The sequence below is a fragment of the Microcaecilia unicolor genome, chromosome 6 (assembly GCF_901765095.1).
Source record: "Microcaecilia unicolor chromosome 6, aMicUni1.1, whole genome shotgun sequence".
NCBI classification, from domain to species: Eukaryota; Metazoa; Chordata; class Amphibia; order Gymnophiona; family Siphonopidae; genus Microcaecilia; species Microcaecilia unicolor.
The window spans coordinates 178,496,575-178,513,011 of NC_044036.1; the positions used below are offsets into that span (position 1 = coordinate 178,496,575).

Sequence of the window (16,437 nt, forward strand, 5' to 3'; positions counted from 1 at the left end):
TCAGGGGCAGCATTGAAGGTTTTCAAGGGAAGATTTCTTTTTAATTTTTCACATTGATCTGTGGGTTTTTTTCTTCTTTTTGCAAGTGGAAGGAAGCTTGTGAAACTTTAAGTGCTGAGAGAAGCAAATGGGTGTGAGTCCGAGCACAACAGTGCCTGGTTTTCTGTGCTTAAATATGAGCCTTTCAAAAATTTCAAGTGCACACAACTTCTGAAAGGTTCATATTTAAAAGCGCAGAAGAATAACGCTGATGTACACATGCTCAAACAAAACAAAGTGCAAGCACACAAGATCCGCTCTTACTGTAAATCCTTTGTACGCATGTGCCAGGCACATTTCTCCCTGCCAATTTGTTAGTGCAAATTAACTGCACAAATCATTTTGCACATGATTTGCGCATTGTTTTGCTATTTTTTTTTACATTGCTGTTGTGTTACAGGCTTTTGTGTTGTACACTTTGAGCAATGGTCTCTCTGAATGTGGAAGGGACCTTGCGGAGAAAGAGGCAGGAGTAGCAAGTAAGCCTCATTCACCAAGTTGCCTTGGCAAACGCTGGTTTACTGTGGATATAAAGTTTTAGAAGTGTTCTTTATAGGAAGTTCATAGCATATGAAACTACTTTTGAGAAGGGTTAGATAAAAGCCATCATAAGGATATAAAAACCCAGGGAGCAATATTCTCTCCAGCAGAGACTAGATCATCAGCCTGGTAAAAAGCAGATGAATCATATAGGTACAGTGGAGCAGTATACAAGGTTCCTCTTAAATAGGAAAAAGAATTGTAGGCTTAAATTAAGAAGAATTTTAGCTGAAAACTTGGGACTCTTTTACTAAAGAGCGTTAAGCCCTAACGTGTTTTTTACATTACAAAAACTACCGCAAAACACAGTAAGCGTTTGGCAATATTTTGCCTGGTAGCACACTCTAGGTATATTAAAATGCTTTTTGGAGGGGACATCATGGGTGGAGAATAGGCGCAAAGATTCTGCAGCAGATGTTGAGGGCATGTCCAGCATTCCCCCTGAAGTTTTTTGCAATGTGCAGTCTCTGCCCCTTTCCGCGCTAACCAGTTAGCACAGGACTTTTACTACACTAGATGTTACCATGGGCTTGCACTAAAACTCGCATTAAGTGCTTAGTACACCTTAGTAAACATGCTCCTAAGTTTGTACCTGAGGTCAAAAGGTTGTGACTTTTTTTCCAGATCCCAAGGAGCCAGTGTTGGGTTTCGTTCCTAGCCCACTGTTCTGAACAATAGGCTACTCTGAGATTAACTTTAAATCTCACAATTAGAAGGGAGGTGTCAAGTAATGTACTAGATCATGGAAAGATTTCTGTTTTCTCTGTTTGACCCAGATGCACCAAGGTCCCTTTAAGAATCCATCTGAGAATCGCATGCAGATGAGCTGCTCATTGCTTTTGTGAACAGGCCAGTGTTGCCAGGTGGGCGGTTTTACCGCCCAATTGGGCGGTTTTCCGCGACCCGCCGCAGGAAATTTTTGCCCACAGCGGGTTGTGGTTTTTTGGGCTGCTTTTTTTTCTTTTGGGCGGTTTTCAGGCGGTTTTTTTGGCCGCAGGGGGCGGGGTTAGTGACCTGGGCGGGGCCGGTGACGGGGGGAGGTGGGGTTGATGGGGGCGGGGTGGGGGTGTCAGGGGCGGGGTTTGAGTTTGGGAGGGTTTTGGGCTGGATTTAGGCTGGTTTGGGTGGGAAAAAAACTTTCCACCTGGCAACCCTGGAACAGGCTTATTTGCATGCGATATGGGGGAAGCCAGTCTAGAGCAGCCCATCGCTAAGCTTGGCTGCTCTGCACATGCCACAGACGGCTTTTCGTATACGCAGATAAGCTGTGTGTATGAAAACGGGTAGCCCTATTTTGTTTCTCGCTCAGTTGGCAAAGAGAAATCAGCTTTCTTCTTACAACACAGCAAGAACTATCTCCAGTTTTTCTTGCCTTCGGTCTCCTCCTGTAGCCCCTTCCTTATTTATATTAATTAGCCACAGTCTCTGTGGGGGTTGGAGAAAAAGGCAGGTATCTTGATGGCTACAGGAGATGTACAACTACAGGCTGCTTTTAGGCTTTTGAAGTCAAGAGCAGCCATGAGACCTGCGATTTCCCCTAATTTATCATTATTGGGCACAGTTTCGGTATCTGATATCACATCAGTTTGTCAGATACATGCCCCGATGGCAGAGGCCGCCCTCCGTGAAAGGTGGGAGAAGGGGAAATTGCAAGACTTTGCCCTTTAACCCTTCTTCTGCTGTGTTGTGGATGCTGGGCACTACAGTTGACGTCTTCACTTCTTGCAATCGTGTTTTCAGTGGTTTTGAGCTCCAGCGCGAAAAGTAGGGGCTGTTTCTGTGCATTCGCTCAGAAAATGGCTGTACATTGCTTGGCATGCACATTTGTATAATAATTAGCTCATTGTAATATTCCATTAGCTGCTACCGTGATAGGAGAAGAGCTCGGAGAATCTTTTGTGCATGTCTGGTTTTACTCCTTGCTCGCTAAACCGGCTAGAACTGGTATAAAAACCACATTGCTGGCTCTTTAGGTTTAGTGCATCTGGGCCTTTGTGTATACACATGCAATCATTGCTAGAATAATATAAATGTTTTTCTAATCAAGATAAGATTGCCACAGAACTTTAGACTGGAGTCCAGTTCTAAGAAATTTAAGTGCGATCTTAAAAGATCCTTTTTTCAAGAGGTTTACTGTGACTCCTGTAATATAGCATGAAATAATGTCTGACAGCACATGATTTTCATTCAGGGTTGGAGCCTGGGGACTGAGATATCAATTAAGAAAACTATTACTTTCATTTTCATGACTGGCTGTTTAAAGCAACTCCTGGGGGGGGGGGGGGGGGGGGGTTCCCTACCTTTTGTCTATTAAGTTGTGCTACCAGTTGTTAAATTACTGTGTTTTCTGTTTCCTTTCATTTTGACATAGTAAACTGCTCTGTTGGCCAAAGGGTGGCATATAAAAGCTATCATTAAAGTTAATTTTATAACAGCAGGTGTAACCACTTCAGTGTCTACTACTGGTACTAACTACTACTTATCATTTCTATAGCGCTACTAGATGTACGCAGCACTGTACACTGGACATGAAGAGACGTCCCTGCTCGACAGAGCTTACAATCTAATTAGGACAGACGAACAGGACAAATAAGGGAATTTCTAAGGTGGGAATGATAAAACATGGGCACTGAACAAGTGAGTAAGGGTTAGGAGTCTCTTCCCTTGCAGTGGCAAAGCTCAGGGGGAGTACACAGAAAATTAAGAATAAGGGTGAGTTCGTTGTAAGCTGAAGCAGTGGTCTGGGATTAATGGGTACTTTTCCTGCATCTTCCAGTAAAACAGCAGGCCCAATTCTTTCATCATGTCGCTTCCATCCACTGGATGGTGAAGTTTTAGTGAAAAACATTATTTTGGTTTGGCCCATCGCGGATGCTCTTTCGCATTTCATTTGAAAGGTGATGAAGATCACAGTGGAAAGTAGTACCATGGGACTTAACAATATTCACAGTAATTCAGAAGTACTAACCACTCAAGCTTCATTTGGAAGAGCTGGCTAAAATTATTACTATTCAGTAACAAGTTTTCCCATTTGCAGGCAATGGAGAAAAATCCTTTTTCAGTAAGGCCCTAGAGGCCTGATTGACTGTTATTCCCCACTAATACAGGCGGGGAAGAAAGGAGCTGACTTACTGAGGCTAAGTATCTACTGGGACAGCTTTCCTTGGAGGAAGTATGCCGAGATAAGGGAAAGATCTTTTAATAGCTAGAGAGTTCTTAGGACATAGGTGGGATGGGAAACATTTCCAAACTAGGGCTGGTACAGTGCTGTGAGTCAGCTGGTAGGTGCGGCAGGCAGGTGGATGTTTTGAGAAGGTAAAATGAGTTTCGAGCTGCAGTATTTAGTGATGGTGTGAGATTGAAGGCTGGGACGGTCTGCAGGTGATTGTTTTTTTTTTTAATTGAACTAGACTAATATATTTGTGACTAGCTTCCTTATGTTTTAAAGCAACATAACCTTCCCAAAGTTGATGGTCACTTGAGTGTTTCAGATTGCATCATTTCTGTCTTCACAGCAACCTTCTGAGAATTACACTGCCATCACACTAGTGTGAAAAGTGCCATGGAAGAGGCTATCTGAATGCATAAGCAAGCTGTGGATTAAGTTAGGAGTGGAGAAGTAGCTTGAGCAGCAGCAAAGCGAGGGTTCAAATCCTGCCAATGCACCTTGTGAATTGCCCCCTCCACTGCCTCATGCATAAATAAAGGGCTGGAATTACTAACCTGGGTTAGGCATTATTGCACTTTAATGGGATTTAATAATCCCCAGCTAAGTCAATATTCAAACAGGACGGTGAGCATTTTTTTTAACACCTCCCGCAGCATTAAAAAAAAAATGTACATATTCAGCACCACAATTCAGATAGGCAGCAGCACTGGATATAGTTTAGCAGCACCACAACTGCTAGTTGTATGACAGCAGTAGGCAGCCACTGTACATGCAGAGGGTAATTTTATAACAAGTCACTTAAGTGGAGTGGAGGAGTGGCCTAGTGGTTAGAGCACCGGTCTTGCAATCCAGAGGTGGCCAGTTCAAATCCCACTGCTGCTCCTTGTGATCTTGGGCAAGTCACTTAACCCTCCATTGCCTCAGGTACAAACTTAGATTGTGAGCCTTCCTGGGACAGAGAAATATCCAGTGTACCTGAATGTAACTCACCTTGAGCTACTACTGAAAAAGGTATGAGCAAAATCCAAATAAATAAAATAAATAAGTTGAAAGGCAAGGAGGGCATTTATTGTGACCTATTTTCTTAAAACAGACAAGACACTTATGCACCTTTATAAAATACTCACACCATCACTTCATGAATCATGTCTACAGTGAAACTGGAAACAATTATGCCTGCTTGGAAGCACCAAATTGTGAGTCTGTGCATAAAATGTGTCCCCAAATGCACCTACATCCAAGTCACACAAGTACGTGCATTCTGGAGTCATTTATAAGAGGCATTTTACACAGGCTGACTGGCATGTACATGCAAAAGAGTCTTAAGAAAAGTACCCCAAAGCTAAGTCATTTAAGTAGAGGCTGCTTAACTGTATGGATGGTGAGTAAATATTGCTGCAGGACACCCTCGCTCCATACAGAAAGCTCAGGAAGTTTTCAGTTACCCTATATGGGAACTTTAGACTTGATGACAGCTGTTAGATGTACAAGTTCCTTTGACTATCTGGCTGATTTTAATAATAAAAAGTAAAAAACCCCACAGATCAACCCCACTGTACCACAATACTGATCAATGTCAAAAAAAATACCCACTACAGTGGAAAGTGACTTTGTCCAAAAAAGGGGAAAAATGTCTTATCAATGTGTGGCAAATAAATAAAAAAATTGTTTCTGCACACAGTATCATAAGTAATCATCAAAAAAATTTGGTTTTTAAAAAAATATTTTTTATAACTTCATTTTATATGCATTTAACACACCAACTCGAGGGAGAATTTTGAAAAACAACAATTTCTCCATTTTCAATCTAGAATATCAAAAAAAGGAAGAAATACAACTTATCTCAGACTCTTCAGTTCTGTTGTGTGCGAAGTGGTCTGTTTCAGCTCATAGATGAATGAACGTACAGTCCCATTTCGCTTTGCTTCTGCAGGGAACCACACCGCAAAATATAGAACTCTGAGGATACAAACACACAACCTTGTAGAATTCATCAAATGTCCACGCCCTCGAGATCAAAAGACAGTAATGCTGTCTTTTGATCTCGAGGGCGCGGTGATGAAATAATTTTTTATTTGCCACAGATTGATTGAGACATTTTTCCCCATTTTTAGACAGTCCCTTTCCACTTAGTGGGCGTTTTTTAATTTTTAATAATGACTTGCAAATAATGCACATGAAGGAGGCAGTTCTATAATTGGGGCCTTGATGCTATGCAGTGAGAATATTCTAGAATAGCATCTGGTTACCAAGATTGCATTATAGAGCACCAGTGTAACCTGGCTTCAGTGTGCCTTACATTGACGCACCCACGGTTACACTAGCCACAGACCTGGTGAAACTATGGGCACCTAAATGCATCAGACACACACAACTTTGTGTTCTAATAGAGCTCTATTCATGTATACACCCCCTTTTAAATTACACACGCCTTTACAGAAAAGCCAGATCACAGTAACTCAAATTTTTGTTGAAACTAAGCTAACTCACCAGAGGTCCTGTAGTTACTGTGTATTTCTTGATAAAGAAGCCACTTAATGTTCGAATGCATTTTCAAGCCTGTAGCAAAAGTCTAAAACAGTCTCTGCCCCCCCCCCCCCCCCCCAAAAAAAAACAATATTCAGCGCTATTTAACCGTCCAGGAACGGCTCCTGGCCGGTTAAATAGCAGTTAACCGGCTGTCTGTTAATATTCAGCATGTCACTGGTACGTTTGGCGGCCAAATCGGGCTGTCAAAATAGCAGGCCTATCTTTGGCCTGTTTAAACTTAACCAGCCAGCGCTGAAAATTGGCTTGGCCAGTTAAGTTTAAACCTGCCAAAAATAAACTGGATATTCAATGCTCGTCGTTTCTGGTGACCGGCATTGAATGTCCAGTGTCGCTGCCAACTGCAAGAGTTAGCCGTGCTGCCTTCCACGGTCTGAATATCGGCCCCAGTATCTCTTGAAAAATAGGAGATATGTTAAGCTGGAGCACAGTACTGGATTAGTTTGGTCAACAATTATATCATGGAGATTTATTCAAACAAACCAGTTTTGGGACTTTTCTCATTTACATTCTCAACAGTTACTGTGTTTGTTATTCCAGGTAGAGTAGCTCTTAGGCACCCTGTTAGCACTTAACCCACAGAAGTGCATACAATGGGAGTGTAAACGCAGGCACCAAGTTAGTTGGCCTTTACTCTCGAATTAACGTGTGCTAGTGAGTTTAACACAGATTAATAAATTTGGCTCTTAGATCGTTAGCCTTCTGGGGACAGGGAAGTACTTATTGTAATTAAGTAAATTATTTGGTGAAAGGACAGAGGGACAGAAATCATTTCGCGTCCATTTTTCTTTTCTAGCCTTTCACTCGGTGAGATATAAATCCTAATAAATGGGTTTCTTATTTGAACAGTGTCATCATTACATCACTGACTCTGGAAGGGATTATTAAACCTCAGAACTAATCATACTGTCTTTAGCCTGATTATTACTTCAAGACTTTTGCTGGCGATTATTTTTCTGTATTTACGTGGACAAACACCACAACTTCATTTAGAGAATATGGCTGATGAGATCATTCCACTTTGCATTACTGAAGAAAGGGATGACAATGTGAGGCTGAAGTCAGACTAACCAGCCCGGGCCTAACTCCTGAGTACTGTCACATTGCTAATTATTGCAGATATAGAGGGGCCTTGTAAAACCAAGGCCCTTCATTTCTCCCAGGCACTGGGTGAAAACAAGAATTTTTCTGTTAATTAGAGAGAATTACAGAACTCGGAGGCTTTTGAAAATGTTAACTATATACCTTTCAATGAACAATTAATTTTTACATCTGCTTTCTATATTTTTACAGATCTTATGTATAAAACTGTTTAAAGAATTAAATGTTGGAGAGGGGGTCTGCCCTTGTAGTTTGCCTTTGATATAGAAGCCCTGTCCCATCCACTCTGATGGGTTTGTTAATGAGGCAGGCTTTCCCTTCCAGATTTTTCTCTCCTGCCTCCCCCTCTTACCCACAGTGCTGTTTAAGTCCTGATATCTGGCCTTGATGGTTTAAAGTTAGTTAATAAATCATCTTGGGAGTGTAGGGGGCAGAGAAGAGCAAGAAGAGGCCTTCATCCTTCCCCTCCCCCCCTTTCCTGTGTGACTTCAGCACACAGTAAAGGAAGGATTGGGAGGTAGGAGTGATGTCCACAGTCCTCCATATGTGAAATTAGACCTTTGTATCAAAATTCAGGTTTTCCTCCAAAATCCCAGGAAATAGAATGAGACCTGCTCAGTTACTTCTTCCCTCTTTTTCTAAGTTTTATTCTTTAGCAGTCACTTCAAAACAGAAAGAAAGGTTGGATGACATAGGGACCGAATGAAATTGATCCATGTGAGAATGACACATGTTACCTCCTGAGTGCAGGGAATGGACATCAGTTGTTCTTCAAACCCCTGCACAAAACTACACAAGAACCGCTTTAAGAGCTGTTTATAACCTACAGAGTGTCACCAGTAAGCCCTTTTTATAACATAAAAAGGTTTTACTATGCAAGGTAGTTGTCCCATCTTGTTGGCCAGTACCTACACTTGAACTTGTAATACAAAGTTTGGAGCAGATTTGATCACTCTAGATATAGAAAACTTCCAATTTCTTTCATTGTACCATCATTTTAGTGGCTCTGTCTGAGGTATAATCAATAGAAATAAAACATGGAAAAGAAAATAAGATGATACCTTTTTTTATTGGACATAAGACATTTCTTGATTAGCTTTCGAAGGTTGCCCTTCGTCGTCAGATCGGAAATAAGCAAATGTTGGTAGATGACAGTATATATAAGTGAAACATCAAGCATTCCAGTGACAGTCTTAACAGGGTGGGGGTGGAGAGGTGAGAGATGCATGGAGGCAGGAGGGGGACAAAGCAGTACGATTTTCAAAGCAGTACATTTTTATGGTTTATAATGGGCTAGAAAACCCAGATGTTTAAGTCCTGACTGGTGGATGTCGAAATAGTTAATCATTCTGACTTCAAAGGTCTTGCATTCCTGTATTGTTTTAAAGTTCCCTTTTAAGATTCTTACCATGAAATCACTGGTACAGTGTTCTGGTTTTGTAAAGTGCTGCCCCACAGGTGTGACATCTTTATTAGTACTGGCATTTTTCATATGGTGTCTGTGTAAATTAAATCTCTCTTTTTTTTTTAGCATCTAACTGGTTTCTCCAATGTAGCAGCCTTCGTTGCATTTTTTACACTGAATGATATATACCACATTGGAAGATGAGCATGTGAAAGATTCCTTAATGTTGAATATTTTTCCTTTGTGAATGACCGTGGGGCCCTGCGAAATGTTTTGGCATAGTTTGCAGCTGGATATATTGCAAGGATGTGTGCCATTCTTTTCTTTTTGAGTCTGTGTTGGGAGCTTACTTCTAATCAGGTGTTCAGCGCTGCGTGCGTCTGGTAGCGCTATACAAATGCTAATAATAATTAACTTGTGTTTTAAGTTGGGTGGCTGTTGGAAGGCCAGCACTGGTGGGGATGGGAATATCTCTTTCAGTAATTCATCCTCCTGGAGTAGAGGCTGCAGATCTTTATGATTTTTCTTAATTTTTCCAGCTCTGGGTTGTATGTCACTATAAGGGGATTCTGTCTTTGGCTTTTTTTTTTTTCTTTGTATTGTAGCAGATTTTCCCTGGGTGTTTTAAGGGAGGAGGCAATATTCTTGCAGATTATTTTGGGGTTGTAGCCTTTCTGTTCGAAGGATGCAGTCAGGGTTTTGGCTCTGTCTGAAAGCCTTTATTAGAGTGCTGAACGGTTTTCTTTGATCAACAGGACTGGCTGTTAGGGTGACCAGGGGGGCTCATTTTCAAAGCACTTAGCCTTACAAAGTTCCATAGATTACAATGTAACTTTTAAGTGCTTTGAAAATAAGCTTCCTCAGTGTCTCATTGGACATCTGTACAGTTGCTGTGGTCCTGACTTCACCTCTCACCCTGCTTCATCTTAGGGTCTGCAGACCTGTTTCTAACAAAAGCAACTTACAAGTCCCAGATTGTGTTAAGCGAGGGTTAAAAACAAAAGGATATATCAAGTTCCAATATTCATTGAATCATCTGCTAACCTTAGTTTGACAGAACTGAATTCTTTTCCCCAACTCATTCTGCAGAGACTCAAGCTCTCAATGTCCTGTACACAACTTTTACCTACAGCTGTTTTGTTGACAATTATTTCTACATATCCATGTGTATAAACAGGCAACCACACTAGTTTATCTTAAATATGCCAAGAAAATCCATTGGGATTAATCTTGTTGGCTTTTCTGAACAGTTTCAAAAGTCATTGTACTGTCTGTTTTTCCTAACAGAGCAAAGGGACATGAGATTGACTTTTGAAACAGTTAAAAGCTTTAGTGAAAGATTAAACCCAGTGGAATTACGTGGCATGTTCAAGTCAGGCCAACAGGAGTTCGTCCCCATATAACCTGGCCACAGAGATTAACACGGATGTGGGTAAAGGCTGCTACTAATAAATTAATCTTTTTCAGTGCATTGCTTCTTCCTTAGCAAAACTGACAACTCTGTAAAACAGTTGTATATTAGTGATCTCCTGTGATGCAGTCCTTCTTTTCATTCAACTGAATTCCTGGTGCATGCACTGTATAACTTAACACGTGAGCGGAAGAGACATAAACAGCATCTTTTATCTTTTAACAGATGCCAGTGGTGCCAAAACCGTGGGTCAGCCAAACTCTGAACATCATCTACCATCAGGTCACCCAGTGCCAGTTGCTGCCCAGGGCAGTGGCTCAAAATGCCCATTCCTAGCTGCAGAGATGAGCCATGGGAGCAGTAATGTTTTCTGCAAGGCAAGCCTTGAGCTCCAAGAAGATGTGCAGGAAATGCAAACAGTGAGAAAAGGTAACAGGGTGAGGGTCTGTCCATGTGGGGTGTTTCAAGATAAGGAAGGAAGTTCTCGTAATTCAACTGGCATACTGGAACCTCCACACTTGTTACTTTGCTTCTAAGCACTCATTTGTTGTGCAATTGTTTTAAAAGGCGATTTTTTTTTTAGATGCAGCTGAATAAATTGCATGCTCCTAGCAAGTGTTTATGGAACTAGATAAACCCTGGTTCTAAATGTAGTAAAAATGTTCTTGTAGAGCATCATTATGGGCTACTTAAGCAATGTCCTGGACCCTTTGAAGGGAACCAGCATTTCCTGCTGGAAATCTTTTAATGTTTCATTCCCTTCCTGTAGCTGGATAAATTGTCAGGTTATGTTTCTCAGTACTTCACCGAAGCCTGACCATTGACTAGGTTCCATTTACCTTGCAGAGCTGGCCAAAACTACGGTTCGTCCCAAAGTGACTAATCCAGCAGTAGATGGTCAGAAGCAGACCAGCTTGCTGAAGAACTTTCAAGATGTCATGAAACAAAGACCGGAGAAAGTGTCCCACCTTCTTCAGGATAATATGCCAAAATGTAAGAATGCAACTCCAGTTGGTTTGGAGTTTCTCCTTCCTCCAAACCAACTGGAATGGTGTTAGTTGGCTTGGCAAGTTAAAGAGGAAATTCTTCAGGAAAAATTAAATATCAACATTACTGCTCTACGAATTGTAAGATTTTGTGGAAAATGTTGACTTGTTTTGAGGAAACAGTCAGTCCAAGTTAGTAAGTTGTATCCCTGATTTGCTTTTCATTCTTCATACCCTTCTCTTACCCCATGTTGTTCACCTGTTCTCGGGACCGTCTTGTTTTGTCCTCCTTACTCTTACTTTTTCATGTTAGCAGTTCTAATGCTCTGCAATGTGTAGCTGAGGCCAACTGTTTAGGCTCAACTTAATCTCGATGAAGAGATTCCTGGTAGGTCTGTGCTACCAAGAGCCTTCATTCACAGCAGTCAGTGTTCACCCACTTCTAACTCCCTAGCATCTAGGCCAGTAATCATATCGGTACTTCAAGTTGAAGGCACAGATTGCAATGCCTTCCAGAACCTATTGCAATTGAGTAGGCATCACTTCTGCATAATGCTGAAATTCCCTTTCCCAGGGCTTGAATGCTAACACCACATTTTGTCCAGGCTTAGCCAATATGAGGTATAGAGTCTTGGAAATTAGACCTAGGTGTGCTGTACGCATTGCTACTGAAAAGAAACCAAAAAGGCAGACTTTTCGCAGATAGACCAATCAAAAAAAAAATAAAAGCGGAGTGCCCCCCCCCCCCCCCCAAAAAAAAGAGGAGTGCAGATCAAATTGCACAAGGACCTTTATTGACCAAGAGACCCGACACGGCCATGTAACAGCACAGTGCTTGCATCAGAGGTCAGGACTAGGGTCTGTTTCTTGCCAAGGAGTACAAATATGAATTTATTTTAAAACTGAAACATTTTACATTTGTAGTCATTGACTTTTTGGCAAGGAACAGGTCCTAGTCCTGACCCCTGAAGCAGGCATTGTACCGAAACACGGCTATGTTGGGTCTCTTGGTCAGTAAAGGTCTTTGTGTGATTTGATCTGTACTCAAGTCTTTTTTTTTTTTTTGAGCCATCACCGCTGTTTTTGGTTGCATTGCTACTGGTCCTATCCAGATACTCTAGTGGTAGCCCTCCAGATGGGTTAATTGACACTATGGCAGGAACAAAGCTTATTCCATAGCCAAACTGTTGGGTATGCTCTCGGTCTCTAAGCCCAGCATAATATTGATTGTGCCAATAAAGCTGTAGTTTACTCTCCTGCTGTTGTCTGTGGAGTTTATAAAAGATGTAAAATGTACAGACAACATATCAAGATATGCTTAGGAATTGGTAGTGCCCAATACAGAAATTCTCTGAGTTGTATCATTTTCTTGGGCTCCAGTTGCACTGGTTGTGCTTAAGGATCATCTCCACATGTAGTACTAGAAGTTGTCTACGCCAAGCAACTATTCTGTAGTGCTATTTTGTGCTTTTTCTGCTTTCACTCTATCCACGTTTCTAGTGTTTTAGCTTTTTGCTGGTGGGGATGGGAATGAATGCCGCAGGTGATCAGTCTTCATAGAGTGATATTCTCAGGCTCCCGGGGAATGCAGCCATTCTGTGATCACTCACCTGCCATCATTGCAAAGTCCACATGGCCTGCATGGATTCATCTTAGCCCCTTATAACATCCACTTCTGGATGCTAACGGAATTCCAAAATGCATGGGATAAACACAAAGGAATCCTGTAAGAAGGCATGGAACAAAACAAGCTTGGTAGTAATTAGATGGCAACACCAGTAATTCAGAAATAAGGCCAGTGCTGGGCAGACATTTACAGTCTGTGCCCTGAGAACGGCAAGGACAAATCAAGATCAAGTATATGTGTGTATATATATATATATATATATATATATATATATATATATATATATATATATATATATATATATATATGTAGTATCACATCATACTTTATGCGATGAGTTTATCTTGGGCAGACTGAATGGACCGTACAGGTCTTTATCTGCCTTCATTTACAATACAATAACATTTATATTCTGCTACCTACCCACAAAAGATCAATGCGGATTACAGTGTAAGCAAAAAAGCTAGTCCATCACTAGGAGAAGTACAACGATGATACAAATATCTTATTAACCTGAACCTTACCGTATCAATAAATTGGTCAAAAAACTAGATTGAATATGTAGAAAATAAATGAGGCAACAATTTACAAAATCTAAAATGAGGACATCACTCTTAACTAACACAGCTTGGAGTTAGTGAGTTTATTTCTTGCCATTTGTGCCCACCATTTCTCTTTTTAATTTTGTTTTTAGCTGTAAGTACGTTCCAGTATGATCAGTTTTTTGAGAGAAAGATCGAGGAAAAGAAAAGTGACCACACATACCGTGTGTTTAAAACTGTGAACCGGCGGGCCACCGTTTTCCCTATGGCAGATGACTACTCGGATTCTGTAGTTAGTAAGCCAGTGTCCGTCTGGTGCAGCAATGACTATCTTGGGATGAGCCGGCACCCTCGTGTCCTAGGGGCTGTGATGTGAGTACTCTCATCTCCTTAGTCTTCACGCATTGTTAGAACTTTTCTTGGTCTTTATTGCAAGAGATGCTTTTGGGCTCATTTTCAAAAGAGAAAAAGTGACATAAAGCAGCATTTGGACATTTTTCTCACAAAAACATCCACATTGTTGTTTTCATAACCTATTTTTAGACGTTTTGCTATGAAGTTCATCAGAAAGGCGTTCAAATCACAAGGGGGTATGTCGGATATGTTAAGGGTGGGATCTGTGTGTTCCTAACACTTGGACGTTTTTCTGCCATAATGGAAAAAAACAAAATCGTCTAGGACTTAAAACTTAGACGTTTTGAGCTAGACCCGTTTTTATAATGGATAAAGCACAAAAGGGTGCCCTAAATGACCAGATGACTACTAGAGGGAATAAGGGATGACCTCCCCCCCCCCCCCCCCCCCAAAAAAAAAAAATGTGAATAAAAATATTACTTGCCTGTATGCCAGCCTCAGATGTTTTACTCAGCTCCATTAGAGCAGCATCCCTGGAGTAGTGTAGTGGTGGGTGCAGACAGGTGGACCCAGGCCCATACCTCCCCTACCTGTTACACTTATGGTGGAAACTGTGAGCCCTCCAAAACTCACAGGAACCCACTATACCCACATATAGGTGCCTCCTTCACCCATAATTGCTTTTGTAGTGGTCTACAGTTGGGGTTAGTGGGTTTTGGGGAGGCTCGGCAGACAAGATAAAGGAGCAATGGTGAGATGTGTACATGGGAGCATTTTATGAAGTGTACTGCAGTGCCCCCTAGAGTGCCTTATTGCTTTCCTGGGATGTTTGGGGGACCAGTCTACTAAAAATGCTGGCTCCTCCTACATCCCAATGGTTTTGATTTTTGTGTGTTTTGCACTTGGACTTTTTGTTTTTTGGTCCACTTTTTGGGGGAAAATGTCAATCACAAAACCTTGTTAAAAACGGTATTTTCGGGATTCCCCCCCCCCCCCCCCCACACACACACCTTTTTTTCCTTTTTCTGAAAATGACCTTCATTGGATGTTCCAAAATCGGACTTAGACATCATATTGAAAATGCTCCCCCCATCTCCTAAAAGATACAAGAGAACCATTTACTTAGCTAAAATGTGTTTTTCTCTAAAGAGAGCCTGTGAATGGTCATATGCAGGTAGGTCCCGAGCAGCAGCATAGATATTGGGATTACATATATGATCACATCAATTTGCTTAACATGTAGAGGACAAATGTGACTTCATTGCTTCACATGGCACAGTTGCTCTGTTTTCAGTCCGATTAAGGGGCCGATGCAGAAAGCTAGCACGAGCTGCAGCATGCAGTTAACAAGCAGTTGACCTGCTCGTTAATGACTGCTGCTTATAAAAGGGGTTCTGCGTTACTCCCAGGGAAGACATCAGTACACAGCATTGTAGGAGCTTATTAGTTACCCTGTAGCAATGCAGAGCTGTGCACGGATGTCTACTGTGGGGCACAATGCCAGAAACCTACAACTCTACCCACCCAGCTGGGAGGTCCAGGGAGATGTCTCCTTTGAGGCCTTTCTCTCTGTCTTCCCTCTCTGAGCGTGAGAGCTCAAGACCTGCCAACTGTGATTGATTGGATGGCTGCAGCCCATGCCAAGGGGCCAGCCCTCTGCCACAATTTTTAATTCTTTCCTCTATATAATATCACAGCAATAACCCTAAAAATGGGGCCATGGTCCACAATGCACTTCAGAATCTGATAAAGATGTCCTCTTATTTTTCTCCTCCCACTGCCAGAGGTATCACTGTGGCAGTGGGAAATCTTCCCCTTCTGAACTGTGAACACTGCTTTTCATTAAATCTCTAAGCTACTATTGGTCTGATCAGTAGATGGTAGATATGGGGAATTATGCCGTCATGTACGTTGGTGATGTTTTCAGGTGCAGAAGTCCCTTCCTTCCCCAGGGAGTTTACCATCTAAATACATAAATCCTGAGGGGCAAGTCACTTACATTTTTGCGAGGTCTTAACTCATTGACACTCCTTAAGCAAAATCTGAACCCTGGTTCTTGGCCTGCTGTCGTATCCACTAATCGTCTGTATGGTCATATGTCCTACCACAGAATCATTGGGCCAGGCCCATTTAAGTGTCACCAAATTCTGGAATAAAAAATAGTATTGTTAATAAGCATGTGTTTGAGCTCTGCTGATCTGTAGATTAGAGTTATTCCTTGTCTTTGTACATGTGCTTAAACTTAAGACTTGTGTCCTACATATCTTTTCTTCCATAACCTCTTTTAGAGAGACACTGAAGCAGCACGGTGCTGGTGCAGGGGGCACCAGGAACATTTCGGGAACAAGTAAATTCCATGTCGATTTGGAGCGTGAGCTGGCAGACCTGCATGACAAAGATGCGTCGTTGCTGTTTTCTTCGTGCTTTGTGGCAAACGATTCCACCCTCTTCACATTGGCAAAAATGCTGCCAGGTACAGTCCTGAATGCAAAGGAATATGGATGCTGAAGTGGCAGAGGTCATGGACTGCTTGGCAATAATGTGGGTGAGGTGTAATGCTTGTCGAGGCAGGTCCTGAAGATATAATATTGCCGATGCAGGTTCTGATAGTTGTTCCTCAGCCATATATCACTGGTGGTCCTGGGGCATTTCACTCGCCCAGCCTGGTACTTCTGATGCTATTGATCACTAAAGTGAAGGTATGAAGGCCCATTTT

General features: G+C 41.8%; 1 protein-coding gene across 1 annotated transcript in view; it reads left to right on the forward strand.

Annotated features, from left to right (window-relative positions):
- The window catches only part of ALAS1 (5'-aminolevulinate synthase 1), a 65,053-nt gene that overhangs the window by 4,513 nt on the left and 44,103 nt on the right, over window positions 1-16,437 (forward strand). Inside the window, exons 2-5 of the mRNA XM_030208152.1 lie at window positions 10,438-10,641; window positions 11,059-11,205; window positions 13,520-13,739; window positions 16,010-16,194. Of these exons, the coding sequence (XP_030064012.1) occupies window positions 10,438-10,641; window positions 11,059-11,205; window positions 13,520-13,739; window positions 16,010-16,194 (756 nt within the window). The remainder of the gene's footprint in view (window positions 1-10,437; window positions 10,642-11,058; window positions 11,206-13,519; window positions 13,740-16,009; window positions 16,195-16,437) is intronic.